The sequence below is a fragment of the Sinocyclocheilus rhinocerous genome, unplaced genomic scaffold (assembly GCF_001515625.1).
Source record: "Sinocyclocheilus rhinocerous isolate Xijiao unplaced genomic scaffold, SAMN03320098_v1.1 scaffold2233, whole genome shotgun sequence".
In the NCBI taxonomy this organism is placed as follows: Eukaryota; Metazoa; Chordata; class Actinopteri; order Cypriniformes; family Cyprinidae; genus Sinocyclocheilus; species Sinocyclocheilus rhinocerous.
This window is the reverse complement of record NW_015664678.1, coordinates 46,277-67,681: the sequence shown is the minus strand read 5'-3', so window position 1 is coordinate 67,681 and position 21,405 is coordinate 46,277. Positions and strand designations below refer to the sequence as shown.

Below are 21,405 nucleotides of genomic sequence, written 5' to 3'. Positions count from 1 at the left end.
CTCCGGCCTGACAGGGCATCATCACAGTATGGTAAGGGGCGTAACATTTCCGTCACACGCTTGAGGTATTCGGCCAATCATAACGCACTGGATAGCTGGCCAATCAGAGCACACCTCGCTTTTCAGACCGATGAGCTTTGTACAAATCGACGCGTTTCAGAAAGGCGGGGCATAGAGAAGAAACAATAATGTACAGTATGTGGAAAATAATGTGTTTTTTTAACCTTAAACCGCATAAACGCATTTCATTACACCAAATAATGTTCTTTTTAGCAGCATCATATGACACCTTTAAGTCTTAAAGTCCCCCTGTGGTGAAAATCAAGTTTATATGTTGTTTATTTGTCTATGTGGTGTTTTTAATATATGCTTTTAGACAAACCATGTGCCAATCCATTTATCAACACCATTGCTGAGTATTTTCTCCTTAAAACTGTAGTTTCCCAAAGGCAGTCACAGAAACGCGGTTTGAAACAGCCTTTTTTTTGCTACGCCACAAAATTCAATAACCAATCGCGTCAAGGGATCCTATCCTTAGCATATCATTAACTGTGCTGCAAAGCAGAGGGTCTAGTGAGAAGTACTTTTTCTGTAGATGTTTCGCTAACTGTTAATATTTCCCACTATTTTCATGATGTCATGTGCTGTTAGCGCTTATTTATTTGTATTTAGAACCGCTAACTTGAATAATAACCCGCGGCAGCAGTGTAAAAGTAGCCCGGAGTCAGACGCACATCTCCCGCATTGACAACCGCACGTCACACGCGTATGATTGCAGGCGTGATTTGGAATCACAAACTTGGCTGCATTTGAGTCTTCAAGGCATTTTGAGGACACAACATCGTCAAGTAAGTAAATTTAACGAATGTTACAGTATCCACTGTAGTTGTCCGCTAGTAAAAACAGTTTTATCAGTCATTATCCGTGTACGAACCAGTGCAAACAGATCATGTTACCTCACGAAGTTAGCCATCAGTCTCCTTGCTTACGTTGAGCATACCAGCTTATTTCTGGATCAAACACATATGGCTTAGTTAAACCAATATTTCCACTTGCCATTGCCATTGTATCGCGTTTACTACAGTTCAGTTAGTGGATCAGGAGGCGCTGGCTCATGGCTGGCTGGTGTGACTGAGCGGAGGCGGGGCTAATTTGCGTATTCATAGATCCGCGCATAGTAAATGAGGCAAGGGTGTAGAGTTGCATTCAAGCTATTTTAAGGCATGAGAAAATTATTTTCACAAGAAAAAAATTTAAATATGTAATTTTGATGATCAAATACGAGTTTTAAAGGATACAATTTTTGACTACAGGGGGACTTTAAATTGTACAAAAAAGTCTTATGATTTTAATAGGTCTTAAATTTGGGGACAGAAAGACCAGAATTGCGATATGGCTGAATGTCATGATTAAACTTCAAAAGGCTATGATTTCATTAAATAAACATAAGCGCTGCACTGCTTTGTGTACAGCGTTACCGGGGAAACAGTTATTTTTCTAACAAACGCTCCACCTGCTGGCAGAGAATGAATGTGCATTTTCAATAAAACTGTTGTTTTGTTCAAAGTTCAAACAAATGCAAAAATCTACCCATGTTTTTACCCTGCAAACACGCAGAGCTTTAAATGTGAACTGGTGGATCGATAAGAAGACAATGCATTATAAAAGGGGTGTGCGATATGTATGGTCTGCAGTAATATCGTAATTGTTGTTTTAATGATGTGCAATTTGATATTGTCGAGTATATCGCGAAAAGCAAACAAAACACCTACAGAGTGCGCGCATACATTACGTGATCAAGTCTAGCAAGTTAGACCGTGCGCATTTATAGTGCGTTCTTTCACTGCATGAAGCAGCCCATTAAAATGCATTTAGAATTATCACATAATTCAAGATATGGGGCAGAAAATGTATATATTTATATCATTTCATATAGTTAATCAATATCTCACGAAGAGTGCCTTTTTTTTTTTTCTCCAAAAGTAAGCATGCTTACAAATGTGATATTGATTTTATACAACAGTTCAATAAACAAGAAGTTAATATTAAGAGACTTAAGTTTTAGACACCATATTTCCTGTGTTTGCTCTATTTCTCCAACTAAAATAATTTCAAACACAGTTTGAAAATAAGTTTCAAACAATAAGTTTTGTGTCTCTGAGCAACAGGACAGTGTTTTGTTTCTGAATGAATCAACCGTTTAAATGATTCAGTTCAATCGCAATGACTCTCTTAACAGTAACTTGCTGCCACCTACTGGCCATTTTAATTTCACATTTAAGGTACCTTTTCATTTTTAAAATAATTTCAAACATCAGTTTTCAATGTCTTATGTTTAAAATATCAAAACATTATTTATGCATTTGTAACTGCAGGTTAAAGTTTTCCATGTCCCTCAAAGCTGCCTTAAACAGTGTTTAAATGCATCTAAATGCCACTTCTAATGCAGTCTCTGTGTTTCCTCTGCATTGCAAAGATCATTTTTGTTGATACTGATTACATTTTCTTGGTAACAACCCAAATGCAAGAATTTGACTCAAAAGATGGTGCACACTTTTAGAAAAAATGGTTTAAAGGTAAAAATGCCCATAAAACTTGTTAGAAATGATTAATTTCTATCACTGCTGTGAACTGACGACAACAGAATATGAAGAATATCACAAAATCCAGGAGTCAGCTGCACACGGTGGTTCTTAAGATATCAGCACAATAACACACTCAGCAAAATATCGTCTAATTATCATTATCGCTAAAATCCCAGAAAATTATCGAGATATAATTTTGTTAATATCGCACACCCCTAATTTGTTATTTAATTGATATAATTTATTGATAATTGTTTAAATTTAATATAATTAATACTTTTGACCCATCCATTCTTAAAAATTCAATGTAAAGTTTCTTATAAAACTTTGTTTTTGTGAAAACTTGTATCTGAACTGTAAATTATGCTTTTTACGGTTTAATATGGTACTATAGACGTTCCCCTACCCTGCTCATATGGTATTAATTTTATTTGTGCAGGTCTTAAAAAAGGTCTTTACCTGTTAACCTGCTCCCCCCATTTTGGGACTCACAGCTGAAAATGACCTTCCATAACTTAAAATGGTAACAGGTCCTGACAACAGTGTGCTACACACAATTTAGGTATCTTTGGAAAGAAGACGCTTTATGCTTTACTATCCATCATCCAGAGTTGATAATGCTCAAAAAGATAAAAAGTTATAGACCGTGAAGTGCCTTGAAAAAAATTGTACCACACTGAATGTTTTTTTTTATTTCATATACAAAATACATGAAATCTGTCCTTGAGCAATCCAGAAAAGTAATGGGTTAAGTCACATGTCTCATTAGTTTATATTTCAAATTTGAAGAAGATACAATGAAAAATGAGATCCAATTAAATATGATACAATGAAAGAAGTATCCCCGTTTGAGAAAAATTAGTCACCAAATGTAAGGGTTCTACAAACTATTTGTCATTATAAATACCACTGCATACTTTTTCAATTATAAAATAATAGACTGAATCTTAGACATCGTATAAGTGATTTATTTGAGCACTAGAAAAATACAATAAGAATAATTTGAGTAATAAAAAGAAGAAAAAAAAAAAAAAGAGAAGAGGGCGAGAAAAAAAGAATTCGCTTTGTATGTCAAGTACATACTCCGATGGCCATGCCTACAGCATTCACACCGATTGCTGGTATATCCATCATCCAGAGTTGATAATGCTCAAAAAGATAAAGTTATAGACACTGAAGTGCCTTGAAAAAAAATTGTACCGCACTGAATGTTTTGGATAGATTGCTGATGTGCGGTCATACAGATGGCCGGCCATACAGTCAATAGTCACACTCTTATGGCCGTTCATATAGACCTCATTCACACTGATAGCTGTCATACAGTCAGTAATCACATGCTGATGACCAGTCATACAGATGGTAATCATGCAGATACAGCCACATTCCCCACAAAACACACACACATATATGAAAAATGTTGAATAGGGAAAAAAATAATTATTTGTGCTAAAAGCCGATCAGATGACAGGTGCGTCACAGCGTGCATCACGAGCCAATTTGACTTGCATTGGTGTTATTCCATTTTCTCTCTTTCCATAATGCACACACAAACAACAAGTAATTCAAAACTTCTTTGGAAAACAACAAAACTTCACAAAACAGAAGAAAAAACCTCATATATACATACAGTGGGTACGGAAAGTATTCAGACCCCCTTACATTTTTCACTCTGTTATATTGCAGCCATTTGCTAAAATCATTTAAGTTAATTTTTTTCCTCATTAATGTACACACAGCACCCCATATTGACAGAAAAAAAAAAGACTCATGGCTGTATTAGATCAAAAGGGTGCTTCTACTAAATACTGAGCAAAGGGTCTGAATACTTAGGACCATGTGATATTTCAGTTTTTCTTTTTTAATAAATCTGCAAAAATGTCAACAATTCTGTTTTTCTGTCAATATGGGGTGCTGTGTGTACATTGAGGAAAAAAAATTAACTTAAATGATTTTAGCAAATGGCTGCAATATAACAGAGTGAAAAATTTAAGGGGGTCTGAATACTTTCCGTACCCACTGTACATTGGAAAACCAGTTCAAATAGAATAATCAAAGAAATCCACTCTTTGCATAACTAACACTTTTCTAGAGGTAACCCTGAAAATAATCCTTGAACAGCATAAATTTTGTAAAGTAAAACTGGCAAAAAAAAAAATTCCATTAAACCAACTTTATAAGGACAGAGAACATCTTTCAGTTCAAACGTTCAGGGATTCAATTCAAACTTATATTAAACAATATTAAAATACTCAATTCCGTTAAAAAAAGTTCAAAAGTCCCCGTTAAAAGATTTGGTGATTGAGCTTTCTTTTGGTTTAAAAGGAAGAGAGGCTAAAGTCCGAAGAGCAACAAAAGTTCCATCCAGTATGATTCTTTTAATTTTCCAGCTAGATCAAGACTCGATTTATTTAGTTAATGATTAATTTTCCCAAAAATGCAATTCAAACCATCTTAACACCGTTTAGGAGCATCACAACCATCTACCCACATAAATAGAAAATAAGCAGCGAAATAGTTGTTCATCCTGTTGCATCTGTCAGGATGCCATTATGAATCTGGAAGTTCAGAACTGTCCTTTCACCGTAGTCTTTACCAGCTCTAATCCGTAGCTAATTCACAAAGGCCTGGTTTCACAGACAGGGCTTAGACTAATCCAGGATTAGGCCATAGTTCAATTAGGACATTTAAGTAATTTTTATAAATGTGCCTTAGAAAAAAATTACTGGTGTGCATCTTGAGACAAAACAAAGGCACTGATATTTTAAGATCAGTCAGTGCAAGTTTATTTCAGTTGTAACAGCTCAGACTTACATTTTAAAATGGGACTAGGCTTAAAGGGTTAGTTCACCCAAAAATGAAAATTAGCCCATAAATTACTCACCCTCAAGTCATCCTAGGTGTACATGACTTTCTTCTTTCAGACGAATCCAGTCGGAGTTATATTAAAAATTGTCTTTGATCTTTCAAGCTGTTTCATGGCACTCAGCGGGTGTTTGCATGCATCAGTCCAAAAGCACTTAATTAAAATGCGCCCATCCATAAAAAAAGCCAAGAGGAGACTGGTTTTCCTTTGCTAAAGTAAGGAAACTTTGCTTCCTTTGCTCTTGTTAACAAACATTGGTTTTCACGAGACTCACTGGCGCATGCGTAGCACTGACCTCAATATACACACTATTTTTAATTATCACCTTAATTGTTTTGATGAAAATTACAAGACCCATTATTCATTTTTTACAGATTACTGGTGTGCATCTTGAGACAAAACAAAGGCACTGATATTTTAAGATCAGTCAGTGCAAGTTTATTTCAGTTGTAACAGCTCAGACTTACATTTTAAAATTAACAAACATTGGTTTTCACGAGACTCACTGGCGCATGCGTAGCACTGACCTCAAAAGTCATCCGCCCGGAACTGCTTCCAGTGTACAACAGTGAGCGCAAGCTCTGGAGGGCTGGTGTCTTACAGAGTTTGGCTCCAATTTGCCCCAATACACCTGCTGGAAGTTTAAGCTCTATACTCTGACCCTTAAACCCCCCTTTCCAGCAGAGTTTAGCTCCCAACCTTTATCATTTAATTTGCATTTTTGTTGTTTACATGGAGACGGCAAATGCATCATTTTCAAAACCTTGCCCTTTGAAACCCTTTTTCAAATGCTTGTGTTTTCAGGCCCCCAACAAAATATAAAATGAAAAAGAATGGCAGACATTTAGGCCAAAGTGAGCAAAAATAAAAATCTTTGTCATAATTTTATCTTTGTGATTAGAAAATAAGAACAAAGATATACATTACAAATATACATAATATACAACTAAAACAAACAGTGCTTTATTTTTCAGGTACAGCATTTAGCAGTAACATTCAAGAAATTGAATGAACAAATATTAAAATAAAACACTATATACACTACATATATCAATTATACTTTTTTTCTGCGTTTTGTTGTTTTATTAACATTAAAAGAATAGTTCACCAAAAATGAAAATTCTGTCATCTGTCATTTTAAACCTGAATTAATTTATTTCGTCTGTTGAACATAAAAGTTATTTTTGAAGAATGTGGGTAACCAAGCAGTTGCTGGTCCACAGTAACTTCCATGGTATTTTTTTTCCTACTGTAAAAGTCAGTGTGGACCAGCTACTGTTTGGTTACTCACATTCTTCAAAATATCATATTTTGTGTTCAGCACAAGAATGAAATTAATACAGGTTTAAGACAAAATGTGAGTTTGTAAATAATGACAGAAATTAAATTTTTTGGGTGAACTATCCCTTTAATGACAGTCGGCAGCAAGGTTATTTTCGTAAACGAAAACTGAAACTAAGACGAAAACGATTGGTTAAACATTTTCGTAAACGGAAATAAAATTTAAAAAATCATAATAAACGAAAAACTAAACTAAACTAGCAACAGCTATTGTAAAAACTAACTGAAATAAAATAATAATTGCCAAAAATAAATAATCGTTTTCGTAATTAATAAGCATTCATCCCATTGCGGAAAATCTGACGTGTGTCTATTTAGTTTAAACCAAGAGCAGGCTGTTTAATCGTCTAACACCTGTAGATGGCGCATGATGGCGCAGCTGAGGCTGACAGCTAGAAACATCAGTTAACTGATAGATAAAGTAGACGGACATGGATGATGGCTGCCGGTAGGAAACGACAGAGCTCTGTTTGGGACTATTTCGAATTCAATTCTGAAACGGGAAAAAGCAAATGCATTGTTATGCTCAATAATACACATTGTGGTGTTGAAATTAAGGGGAAAAATCCCACAAACCTTAAAGTACATCTTCAATCCAACCATCGCGAAGACTACAAGTCGTTCATGGCTAAAGATTCGGAAATGAAGACTACCATCAGTAAAGTCGACGAGAGTGCTAGCTCTCAAATTCAATTTGGCAAGCAGCAGACTCTGACGTCGTGCTTGGTAAGATTTGAACTTTGGCCAACAAATTCAAATGAATATAAGAAATGCGAAATCGCACTAGCAGATTTGTTTGTTGAGACTGGCATGTCCACAAGACTGTGTGATTCGGTAGCCTTCAAAAACTTTTAATGCTGCTCTTGACCGCAGATTTATTACTCCCAGCGCTGCACGAATCAATTCCTTGATTGCGCGTCTCTCTCAGCATTTTTCACACGCTGAGTTGCGGTTTGCATTTTTAGTGCAAAGTCACTATATGTGTAGATGGATGGAGCAAAAAAGGTTTGACAGCTTCATTTTTGGGTATCTCTGCGTGCTTTTACCATTGCCCGTCGAACCAATCACAACATGCTTTGCTAAATTTGCATCGCATTTGCCATCCACACAACGGAGAAACAATAGCCAATTGCATCGATAGCACCCTGAACGAATGGGATATTCCAAAGAATAAGGTACTGCTCATTGTAACGGATAATGGCTCAAACATGATTAAAGCTGTGGAGCTTCTAAAAAAAAAAGAAACGGGGACAGCACAGAAGTGGCACAGTATGGTACTTTGGATAACTTGGATGCTACGGAATCTGAATCAGACTCGGAGGATGAATGTGCTGCTGATGAGGATCAAGGTAAGTTTGTTGCTATTTTTATTAACTGCATTCCAATTTTTAATGTTTATCTTTATTGCTATAGGCTATAGTGACATTACAGCTGTAAGGGTTAAAAAGAACAGCATGTGCAAAGTACATGTACAGTATAGAGCTTAAATGTGTTTAAACTTTCTTTTATGACAGCCTTGTCTGACGTGTTTCAAGATGGGTACTTGAAGTTTCAGCGCATGCCATGCATGGCACATACCTTGCAGCTTGCAGTTAGGGATGCATTGAAATTTCCTAGTACAAGTTCCATTCTCAGCAAGGCAAAGGCAATCGTTCATGCTGTACGGAAGTCCTCGGTAGCAAATGAACGAATGATTCAAAGGTAAGGTTTATATTTTATATTTTACTTTCTTGAACACAAACTAGCATATGTGGATTTTCTCTCCATAGACTATATTTACCCTCTGAAATCACTGCAAAAACGGACAGGTGTTAAAGATGATGAAATTCCAGGTGTTATTACAGTTATTAGTAATTACAGTTGTAACAAACCTCACAAACCATGATTGTGAAATCTTACACAGTCACACAACACTCAACATAAATTTACATAATTTAAATCATTTTAAAGTTTAAAAAGTAAAGATATACATTATTTTATTGATAAAATAACTGATATGCATCAGATATAAAAAGACATTTACAAAACTAATTTGTAGAGGGGAAATATGATATTCTTATATTCGTTTTTTTTTTTTTAAAGGTGTGGACGAACACTCCTCTGTGATTGCCCCACACAGTGGAATAGTTTGTTTGACATGATCAAAAGACTGATTGAAACCAGACCTATCCTCAATGAAATCCTACAGGAGCTTGGGATTGACACTCTTCTGACCAGTGAATGGACAAAGCTAGAAAATCTCCTGAAAGTACTGGAACCATTTGCTACGCACACTGATCAGCTTCAGACAGATAGCCAGTCCCTATCAGAAGTAGTGCCATCCCTGCTGAATCTGGAAGCACATCTGCAGGCTACCAATATGGAAAAACAGACTGTTCAAGTCCTTCTTAGGTCGATGCGGCAACGCTTTGCAGACATACTTGATCCTACACATGAAAAGTTTGATCCAACAGCAGCTGCAGCATCTCTTATGGACCCATCTGTCTCCCTAGCTCTTACATCTCCAGAGGTGCAGCATCTAAAGAGAGCAGCAGAGATGTTTGTCTTGGATCAAGCCTTAAGATACAGCCAAACTTCAGCCACAATGGAATCTGATGCATGTGAAATACCATCAACTTCTGGAGGTACCATCACAGCCCTTCAGAAATACACATTTCTCGCTACAAAGATCTTCAGTACTAACCAGGTGAATCCAGTTAATAACTCTGGCAATGCAATGGACGAAATGCAAAAATACCTAGACGAAGTGAAGCACGACAACATTGGAGTCAGGCCACTACAGTACTGGCAAGGACGGGTAACTGTGTATCCAAAACTTGCACCTGTTGCAGTGGTTTTGGTCTGTGCCCCTGCATCTCAAGCCTTTGTAGAAAGAATAGTTTCTGTTTGTGGACAGCTTTCATCTGTACTGAGAAGCAGAATGACCACCTCCCTGGAGCAAAGAGTCTTCTTAAAAGTTAACAGAAAATTCTGTAACTAAAATAAAATCAGAAAACACCAACCACAATCTGATGCAAAATGCACATTTGGTGATTCTGAAGATTGTATTCTGGTTTGTTTGTTTGAGTAAAGTTGAACACCACACACACACTTATTTGAAGATTGTGTTCTAGTCTGTTCTTGCTAAAGTAATATTGAACACACTATAGACATGCATATACACTTTTCATTACTTAATCCCACTTTACAGCAGGTTGTGTTTGCTGTAGATGACTTGAAATGTTTATTGATGTACCAGTGGTCACACTGCTACTGCTACACTGTACATCTGAAAATGTAAACTAGACATGTTTAACAAGATTTCATCTTTATTATGTATTTGTTCATCTATTGTATTTTTTCATGCTTTTCTTTTATACTTTTAAGTAGTTTGGTTCTTTTTTTTTTGGTATCTCAAACCCTTGTTATTTTTACTATTCTGAGTTAAGCACAAGAGTTAAATGTAAACTGTGCAAATGTTGCTGAAATGAAATATCTTTCTTTGGTCGACACTCTGGAATTGTTCTGTTAACAATGCTAAACTATAATTACTAAAACTGATTTCAGTTTTCAGTAACACAACCATTAATGAAACTATCTAAAACTAAACTAAAATTTATAGCAAATTTGAAAACGATATTAAAATAAAAACTAATTTAAAAATGCAAAACTATAATATCCTTGTATAATCAATCTCACACACAAACAAGCACAAGAAATCACTTCACACTATTAAGCAGCTGTGTTATGAACATGCAAAACTGTATCGCACGCGTGCTACAGTGGTAAATTTATTCATCGCACAGACCAGTTTTTTCGTAGCACGTGCGACATCTATGTCGCACTGTACAGCCCTGCCCAAAATCAGGTTGTCATGTAAATGAACAGCCAAAATTCAGAGACAGGGGTAGCTGCAGCCTGGAGCACTGGGCATGCAAAAGGTGAATCGGTACAACAGAAACTACCCCTAACCCTACCCTCACACCCTGACAGACAGCTTTGTTGACTACCTTTCTGCACTCCCAAACCTTTCTCCATGCCCATTGCTCCAGCCTGCAGTTAATCCCTACTTGGAGAATTCATGAAAAGTTTTGTTTTTAATTGACAACGGTGTCATATAAAGATATTCTAAATGTATTGATTGCCGTTGTCTTGTGCCATTAAACTGCTATTCACTTTTATTTGCTTGTTTTTTTTTACCTTAGACCTACTGGCTTTGAAAGAGGAAAAAGAAGTACTTAATGAAATTGGAGAGGAAGATCAACATGAGGATCTTCAAAAGACAGGAACTAGAAGTTATTTCGCTTGTTTCAGTCAACAAGGAAACCTTAAAGTCCACATGAGAATTCACACTGGAAAAAAGCCTTTCACATGCACTCAGTGTGGAAAAGGTTTCACTCTTAAAATAGGTCTTAAAAGGCACATGAGAATTCACAATGGGGAAAAGCCTTACACATGCCCTCAATGTGGAAAAGGTTTCTGTCAAAATGGAAACCTTAAAGTCCACATGAGAATTCACACTGGGAAGATCTATTTCACCTGCCAACAGTGTGGGAAAAGTTTCACTCGTAAAGCAAATCATGACAGACACATGAGAATTCACACAGGAGAAAAGCTTTACACATGCCAATACTGTGGAGAGAGTTTTGCTCAACGTGAAAACCTTACGGTTCACATGAGAGTTCACACCAGAGAGAATTCTTACTTGTGCCTTCAGTGTGGAAAAAGATTCCATCAACATAGAAACCTTAAAGTCCATATGAGAACTCACACTGGAAAAAAGCCTTTCACCTGTGAACAGTGTGGAAAAAGTTTCACTCGTAAATTAGGTCTTAAAAGGCACATGAGAATACACAATGGGGAAAGTCCCTTCACCTGCCAATTTTGTGGAAGAAGTTTCACTCAAAAAGGAACCCTTAACAGGCACATGGGAATTCACACCGGGGAGAAGCCTTTTTCTTGCCAACTGTGTAGAAAAACCTTCACTCGTAAAATAGGTCTTGAAAGGCACATGAGAATTCACACTGGAGAAAAGCCTTATAAATGCGCTCAATGTGGAAAAAGTTTCATTCAACATGGAAACCTGACAGTCCACATGAGAATACACAATGGAGAGAGTCCCTTCACCTGCCAACAATGTGGAAAAAGTTTCAATCATAAAGGAAGCTTTAACCGGCACATGAGAACTCACACTGGAGAGAGGCCTTACATATGCCTTGATTGTGGAAAGACTTTCGATCAACATGGAAACCTTAATGTCCATATGAAAATTCACACTAGGGCCTGGCAATAAAACGATAATGATCACAATATGATTTTTCTTTCTTGAACAGCAGTGTTTACTTGCTGATCGGTCTTGCTCGCACAACCATATCCATAAAAAGTGCTTGAATATAGTGAAGAACATTACATTTCTTGTTGATTTACTTTAAAAACTGTGCTGACACTTTTAACATTAGAAATACTGTGCCATGAACAATACAGTTAGAAGGCTTTTCCATGGATTTACCATAGTAACACTAACTGCACCATGGTATTGTGGCAGAAATGTGAAAAATATATGGAATTTTACTATTAATATAGACATGTATTGATGTATTAAAGGGGACCTATTATGCCCGTTTTTACAAGGGGCCAGATTTACTATCAGCTTGTGCCAGTGCAAACCCTCATTTGGCATTTAAAAAACTACTGTCAGGATTTAGTAAAGACACACAGTGGGAAATTAGTGCTGAAAAGGCGTGGACACAGTTATTTTTGTGACTCACCTTAGAGAATATGCATTTGTAGGAGTTTCCCTTTCGATCTGTAAATGTATGGGATGAGATCATTTAAATGAATTAAGCAACACAATTTACTAAGATTTGCGCTTGTCAATTCCCTGTTAGTTGCAGCATTATTTAATGCCCCAAAAAAAGCATGTCTTAAAGTCCGCGTGAACCGGAAGTTGCTGCCGTCTTTATTTCAGTGAAGTGACGTATTTCCAGCTGAAACGGAATATTGAGGAGAGGGCAGGTTTTATTTTTGCGCTCCTCCTCTCGTCTCTTACTCGTAGCAAACTAATGGTTGGAGGGGTGTGTTTAAGGATATTCGGCCCAAGCCGTCAAACTGACGTCATCAGAGAAGGATTGCAATTCCAGAGCGGAAGTAAATGTTCAGAATTTGAATAAAGATTACCAAGACAAACAATTTTTTTCAGCGGATTAACTAGGCCTGGGCGATAAAACGGTATCGATATTTATCGACGGTACACCCTCTTCGATAACGATATAATTTTTTTCCGATATAGCGCACGATATAGGCACATGCTATGAGTGACGCAGACCGCACACACAAACACGAACACATGCTGAATTGAGTGCTGTGCCTGCCTGTGATGAGGAGATTGTGAATTTAAAAAAAAAAAGAATATTAGTCGAATTTAAAATAAACAGTTTCATTTGAATGCAAAAATAGTACAATCAAATGTTAGGTGTGCGTCAGGGAGCCCCATTAGTGGAGCGCGAGATGCGGTGATGTTGTAAGTGAAGTTGTTGCATTTTAATGTTTGATAAGTCTAGCCCACAAGACTCGCAATTGCTGCGTTATTCATTCAAAATAGTAGCTCAATGCGTAGAAGATTGATTAGGTTAAAACCGAAACCAAACCATTCACACAGAACGCATATTCAGCGCATTTTTTAGACGGACAAATATGCCTGCTGCTCTCACGTCTCACACGAGATGTATAGAAAGCCATGCAAAGTTAAAACAGTTTAAACTTTTAGAAAACGCATTACGAATTTGTGGAGGTTTATTCCGTTTCACTACATCTCATATGTTTTTAAAGGCAATCTGTGTGATGGGCGATTCAGCTCTTTGTATTAAGCAATGCATAAATACATGATGCTGTTTTGTTCATAATTGTTTATGCAATTTACGAGATTATGTTTGATTTATAGGAGTTAATTTAGACGTAATGCACGAACGATATGAAACATTATATCGTTGATACATTTTTTAGCTATATCGCCCAGCCCTAGGATTAACTTGCACGGATTAATTGTTCACGTCAAGACTAGCAATGTGCGCTAGTAAAGTAAATAGTCAATTTTGATTTCATGCGGACTTTAAAGCAGGCAGTAATTTGTGCTGCTTTTGGTAGATTGCGCTGGTCATTATGGAAATTAGATATTGCATCTGTGTTCTTTAATGTGCACCTTGTCAGTAAATCACCCGCAGAAATTTCCCCTCCCATCTGCGCTTTTATGGAATTGCGCTCTAATGCTAATTTGCCCTGTTTAGTAAATCTGGCCCAAGATTTAATAGGAGTCTCACGTGTACCCAGAACTCAAAATACCCCATGGATTATTTAAACCATACAGTAAATGCCTCTTTTTTTTTTTTTTTTTTTTTTTTTTTTGGTGGGAAAAAAAATGTGCTGTTTTAGTTGTGTGTACCTTTAAAATTAAAAATTGAATATTCGATAATCATGCGTAAAGCTCTGATTTATTTTTAACCAGCGCTTAACCATCATTGTAAAACACTTTATATCATGTTCTGCTTTAATTTCAATTGGTAACATGTTCCAGAGTTGGAAACCCTTCACAGAAAAAGCTTTTTGTCCTACGATACAATCCTACAATAACCACCTACTGCATTACTTGTGCTTCTACTATTACTACCCTGTTTCTTAAGGCCCTGATATACTCAAAAGTTCCACCACCAGTATACTGTTAGCAAACATCCTGACACCGCCCACTCTGATGAAAGCAATATTTAAATGAATATGTAAATATGTGCTGCACGCTTTCCTCTCAGTAACAAAATAAACACAACAAAAATGGAGAAAACGGCAAGCATTTCTATATAAAAAAGCAGCTGATCATATCAACATGGGCATGTTTGCACGAGCTCTGCAAAGTAGCACTCCTGTGAAGTCGCATTTTATTCTATATATTGCTTAAAAGCAATCAGCAGTATTAAACATGAAAACAGTGTCTCATTTCATCAGAAGCACAACTTTATTTTCTATTATAAAGCAGCTCTCCATTGTGTTCATTTTTTTTTTTACCCATGGACATCTCACCTTCTAAGAACTAACCCTAACCCAGACTCGAATCACTCCAAAAACTTCACCAGTAGATTCAGCGGGAGATTCAAACAGTGGAAACGCAAACCGTGCCGAGCCGTGCCGTACTGAGCCGTACCGAGCCGAGTCGTACCACGCAGTGGAAAAGCGCCAATAGTTCGGCTTCAGCATCGAACTACCATGTGGAACGCTACTGTGTCTCATGACACCGGACATTTTTCTTTCCGCTCTAACAATGACGTCACATCCCGATAAGGAATATTTAAAGGGGAAGACATATTTTATTAGCAGAGTTTATCACATGAAATTCGCTACAGCATAACGCACATAAACAAATTCAGTCAAGAATTTAACGTTTAGCCAAATTTATAATTTTCTTCTTTATATTTAATCAACCTTTTTAATCAAATAATACACAATACGGACTAATACTTATTTAAACAAGTATTAACATTTGTTATAAATTGATATACTCATTTATTTGTTTCCCTGCCATTGGCTTCAAGCGGCAGCCTCTTCCGACTTCCGGTTTTTAGCGACAGCTGACGTCTGGTTTTAGTGGCAGGTACTGTTGGGTGCCACTGGCAGCCACCTCCTGCTGACCGCTGGCATTTTTTCGCTGAAACCCCCCTCTCTGTCATTGTATATGATTAAAGGTCAAAAAAGGAAACAGGAAGCGTCTAATATCTTCTACATTTATTGTTCTATTTAAATTAAATTAAGATTGTAATGGAACCTGAATAAATTTAAAATGAGTGTACTATATTTCAGATCAACACATTTGTTTTCTGTAAAACTTAGTATTTTGATACCTAACAATATTTTCTGAATTATATTTCTACATAAAGTAATACTATCATTATAAAAAAAACACATATGAGATTCTTTAGCAAATTAAAATAAGCAGATTAGTGCTATCTGTTTTAGGTTAAAAAATGTATAATCACAAGCCTGCTGTTACGGAGAGATGCGAGACAGAGGCATGCAGATCCATTTGCAGGCTTTATTTAACAAGAGCGTGGTCGAAACGGGCAGGGATCGATAATAGCGAACAGACTAGGCAAGACAGAAGAGTAATCCAGTGAGCGGACGTGGTCGATCTCTGGCGAACAATGTCCAAACAGGGTAATCCAAAGGGTTAAGTCTGTGTAATACTTTCCGCATGAGCAATCCGGACGCGTACACGGACAGCGTGGACGCGGACTACTTGTATTTATACTTCCGAAAGTATACGCTGATGGTCTGCTCCGCGGGCGTGTTCCGTACATGCGTAGTAGATCAGCTTGTACAATAAACAAACAAGTGAACAAAGAATTGTCCAGAGTTATTGCACATCTGGCTGTCTTTATATTGTTTTATCGACGGATTGTACAGGTTCGAGTAGCAACGGGCTTCTTCACACAGCCTGCGCAGTAGCCTACTGGTCACAAAAAATGGGAGGCACGCGGATGTCCGCGCACACTCTCCGATGATGATTTTTACGTCATGCATACAATAGCGGACCCTAGCGGACTCACAGATGCGGCAAGTATAACACAGGCTTAAATCCAAGACAGGCGAAATCCAAAAACACGACTAGGCTAGACAGGGCAATGACTTGACTGAACTAGGAAACTGGCTCCGTAATAATGCTATCAGCAGAACAGTGATACTGTCACAGATCGGCCAGACTCAGTCACCTCCCAATCACCGCAACCACCTTCACCTAGTACTGAGGTACTGAGCACCTGCACCTGTCACCAATCAAGCACCTCATCAACCAGCCTGCATAAAAGCACACACCTCAGACACCCTCATGGTCCGGTCTCGTACACACGTAGAGGACTCTCTGACTTTACTACTGCTTCCATTGGAATACTTCCTGCATTACTTACCTCCTGTGTTCCTCCTAGTTCCTGGATCGCTGAGGTGTGTGGTCTCCGGTAAAGACAAAGACTCTGATTATTCCACTCGTCATATCCTTTGAACTGTTCTACGAACTATACACTCACCCTATCATCATCTGGATCCTTCACCCGTACTCTGTGACCAAATAAACTTGTTTGTATATAGTAACCTGTTGCGTCAGACCTCTTCCGTTACAGATACATGCATACAATACTCGGCAGTGAATGGTTGTTTGAGACTGATTCTTATAGTGGGTGTAATTGGCTGCAGGTGTAAACGTAATCGGTGAAATGGAGTATGGGAAATGTAGTCCGTGGTGACATGTGGAAGTCTGTGTAGTGTGAGAGTCAATATAATCAGAAGGCAACCTCTGGTGGCGAGCAGACGGAAGAATCCGGACCGGATTCGTGACACCTGCTCTGCTCTGATTAGTCAGATGGCCCAGGTTGTTGCACTTGGTTGCTTACAGCGGTACAACAAAATGGCAATTACCAAATCTGAATCTCAGCTTTTGAGGCTTACACAATCCTCAGCGGTTGTACACACTGTAAAGACAGTAACAACCTCATTGATTTTACCATATCAATTTGAGCATGAGATGATGAAACATTAGAAGAACTAGTTACTCAACCCGAAACTCTGTCAAAAGGAAGAATTGTGCAGGACATTTCTCAGTGATAAATTTTTAACCAATTTGTCATACATTACGAGATGTTGCAACTGTAATTCCTCTTCATCAGCATTAAGAAGTGTATGTCCAACAACAAAGCGATGTGTATATTTATTGAGGTCTTTTTACTGTCACGTGACCATGTATTTTGGAACCACCTATCATTTCTGCCAGAATGTGAAAAGGAGAAACGCATGGGAGGAGTGGAAGGCACCCATTTACTTTAAAAACTGTTTTTGGCTTGTCAAAATGTAATTTTAGCATAACAAATGTAATCGCTGTTACTTCAAAGCAAATTTATCCAGGGCTAAAAATATTTGATGCATATAGGTGACCTTGCAAAAAAGCTACCATGCAAAGAATCTTTTGACTAAAATATTTATTAGTTTCAGTGATATTTATTCCTTCATTCTAATTCAGCTTTTAATTTTATTTTACTCAACAAACACTGTTTAGTCTGTTTTTGGGAAGGCTGCAACTTTGGTGTTCAACACATTGTTTCAAAAATGCAAACAATTAAAGATATTGAAATTTAAACTTCATTTAGTGGGTTTTATTTTGTTCAAGTTAGCTTGGAAAGAAATATGACTGAAAATAAATTAGTTTTTAAAAGAGGTAAATTATCTTTAAAATTTCACATGGGTTTGAATCGGATTCAGTTATATGGTCAGTTTACAATCTGTGGTCTGTTGCATGAAGCTTGCTGAACAAGCTCTGAGTTTCAGAGTAGGTTTAGAGTTAGCAAAACCAAACAAACAAATACAACCTGGGGCCTGTTTCATAAAAGACGCTAAGAAAAGTGGGTATTAAAGTCCAAAACGTGTCCTGAAATAATCTAAAAAATCAATCGGGACTAAAACGGATTAATAAACGACATTTTAAGTTCACGCAATCTCACTAATTCGATCCAGGTTCAATGAGTCGGGATAATTTGATGTGCACGCTTATTCTTAAGCAGCCCTTAAAGGCAGAGTAAGTGATTTCTGGTAGCCAATGTTGATATTTGAAATCACCAAAACAAACACGCCCCTACCCCAAAAGGGTCTTGCCCCTATTTTGATAGCTCCGCCCCACATATACGTACGCAACCCAGGCAACGATTAGTTCTGTGAAACAACGCAAAACCAATGTTACACCGTGTCTACGGACGTGAGCGGCGCAGCGCAACAAATCCCCGACAGAAAACTGCTGCCGGGTTCTATTTATGACGTGCTGACACAAATTTCAAATGGTTTTCAACGGTCGTTTGATCGCGTCCAGTGTAGGCAGACTTTAGCTGTTGTAGACACGGTGTTACTCACCTATTGAGAAGAAACAAAGCAACCTCGGCATCCGATCGCAGGCCTCCGCTCCTTGAGTTCTCTCCACCGCTGGAAAGCTGATCCGATATTTACACGGGTCCTACTTCTTGCCTTATCGTTCCGCAGACGTTTTCCTCTTTTGTTTTTTATCCACCATCTCCATCTTTCTGTCGCTCGGCTAATGTCCGTCCCATGCACTGAACCCGCTCTCCTCCACATCACGAGTAGACACGCCCCTTATTGCTGATTGGCTACAAGTTTGTTTTGCGATTCGGCCCGAATCAGTTTTCTAAAGTGTTTTTGAAAAATCACATACCCTGCCTTTAATGTCGATCATGGATCAATCGATCCACCATAGCAAACAGCGAATATATTTGTGCTGTTTAATGCATTCTTCTGTAGAAATACTATACAACATCATACAAGTGTGATTTCCATTGTAATTATAAATAAGATACACATTCAACATCATGACTTTCCAGGAAATAAACAAAATAATACAGCATTTTAACCAATATATTAACTAGATATGTCAAACATTAAGGCTGGGTAATTGTTCCTGTGCATGTTGCACAATTTGTGTGTGTGTGTGTGTTTCCACTTAGACATGACTGTTTTGCCTTTTAGGCAGCATTTCACATATTGCTTTCATTGTTAGTTATTTTCAGTACAACATGTATATTTATTTATATGTATTATTATTTATATATATATATATATATATATATCGATTTAACCACTGAATACTATCTGATATGCAAATATATCTTTGTTTTCTGTATATAAATTTCTATGCACTATATAGGGCTTTTATTTTGGTCTGACGATGTGACGTCATAAGGGTGCGCCGCGCTGAAGTGTCTGTGATTCGGCTGAAGAAAGGTTTGTTTTTAAAGCATTTATAGTGTTTAAATTGATACGAAGCATTCATTGTATAGTCTTTAGAAGCGAATTAAATATCATTCAATATAATGTCGTAATGCTTTGTCATACTTATTTTGGCATACGTAATTTTTGTGTGTGTAAAGTGCATCCACGCACGAGTAACAGAAAAAAAAGCTTAAGAAAATGAACCATGGTCTTATTATAGTAAAAGTGTATCAACCATGGTTTTTTGGCATATTAATTAACATTTGTATAACCAGTTTTAGAACAAATACCATGGTTATATTATGGTTAGTGCAGCAAAACTGTGGTTGATTTGTGGTTACAATTGTTTAACTATGGTAACCATGTCTTTTTTTTTTTTATTTCTAGTAAAACCATGGTTAATTTTCGTAAGGGATGCGTCTCGTTTCGCTCGTGAATCAGTTCATCATAAACATGAATTCGGTCACTGGCGAGTAGTGAGGGAAAAACTGTATGAAATGAATTGCTTCCTTGTTTTTTGTGCATAGCTGCACCGGTGTTATGGATCAACTGGGGATGTGTGCATGTGAGCTATTTTACGTCCCATTCCACAGGGATTAAAGTTCTCCGTCGCTATGACGGATTTCCGTTAATTGGTAGAATCAAGTCCATAGGCATTAGAGCGCACACTGCTCACGACTGACTTCAGGAGTCTTACCAAGAACGAGAATCAGTTCTTCAAGATCTAAATCTAAAAAGTAAGTTCCTAACTATTGCTTGGTGAATAACATTTTCAATAGCTTTTTTTTTTGGCTAATAATAACTGGTTATTTATAGGCTGTATGGATTTTTCACAAAGGTATTTCCAGGGATTAAAGTTCTCCGTCGCTACGACGGATTTCCGTTAATTGGAAAAAATGAGGGGAAAAGAAACATGTAGCGCATTGTTGTTATGCGACACACCAAAAATCATCCCCGCCACGGCTGCAGCTTCTCACTGACAACATAGCATCATTCACAGTCGGGTTATTAACACAGAGCAGAACTTGAATTTCGGCACGGGATTGCGGCTATTAAAGGGGTCATATGATGATGCTAAAAAGAACATTATTTGGTGTAATGAAATGTGTTTGTGGTTTAAGGTTAAAAAAACACATTTTCCACATACTGTACATTATTGTTAGGAGGACAAGCGCTCCTAAAAAGAAAAGTAAGCATAGAGTGTATCAGAGAAAGCTCCATGTGTAACAGTATATTAGATCCGTGCATGAGGTCTTAAAGAGACAGCAGCCTAAATAAACCTCCTGCTGCCTTTCGTTATACAGTGAAGACTAACCAGTGTTATTTTAGTTGAATGGATTATAGTTAGACCTAACTGAAAAAATTAAAGTACTGTTAATTTAATTTGTATCTTGTTGTTTTTGTTTGTGCTTTTGATTGTCATTAATTTATTTGTTCTTATTTTATTATTTCAACTCTCTACGCACACCTTGGCAATATAATCGCCATTGGCTAGTACATTTTTTTGTTTACTCGCCAGACTGATATACTATTTTACACACACACACACACACACACGTTTACATCTAAATGGGGACATTACATAGACTTCTATTGTTTTTATATACAGATAGTTATACACTTTTTAACCTAAACCCACCCCTAACCCTACCCCTCACAGAAAACTTTCTGCATTTTTACAATTTCAAAAGTAAAAAAAAACTTTTATTTACTTTATTTTTATAACAGTTTTACAAATGAGGACATCCACAAATTGAGGTTTTTGCCGATTTTGTCAGGTTTTGCTCACTTTTGGGTACAAATCTGTCCCCAAAATATGGTTAAGTACACACACACACA

General features: G+C 37.2%; 2 protein-coding genes across 2 annotated transcripts in view; both read left to right on the top strand.

Moving 5' to 3' along the window:
* The window catches only part of LOC107730195 (gastrula zinc finger protein XlCGF8.2DB-like), a 14,984-nt gene extending 2,283 nt beyond the window's left edge, over window positions 1-12,701 (top strand). The window contains exon 2 of the mRNA XM_016540951.1: window positions 10,974-12,701. Within this exon, the coding sequence (XP_016396437.1) occupies window positions 10,974-12,061 (1,088 nt within the window). The 3' untranslated portion in view covers window positions 12,062-12,701. The remainder of the gene's footprint in view (window positions 1-10,973) is intronic.
* Window positions 12,702-19,525: 6,824 nt separating this feature from the next.
* Window positions 19,526-21,405, top strand: part of LOC107730198 (gastrula zinc finger protein XlCGF8.2DB-like) — a 9,366-nt gene continuing 7,486 nt past the window's right edge. The window contains exon 1 of the mRNA XM_016540954.1: window positions 19,526-19,578. The gene's annotated coding sequence lies outside the window, so the exon portion shown is untranslated. The remainder of the gene's footprint in view (window positions 19,579-21,405) is intronic.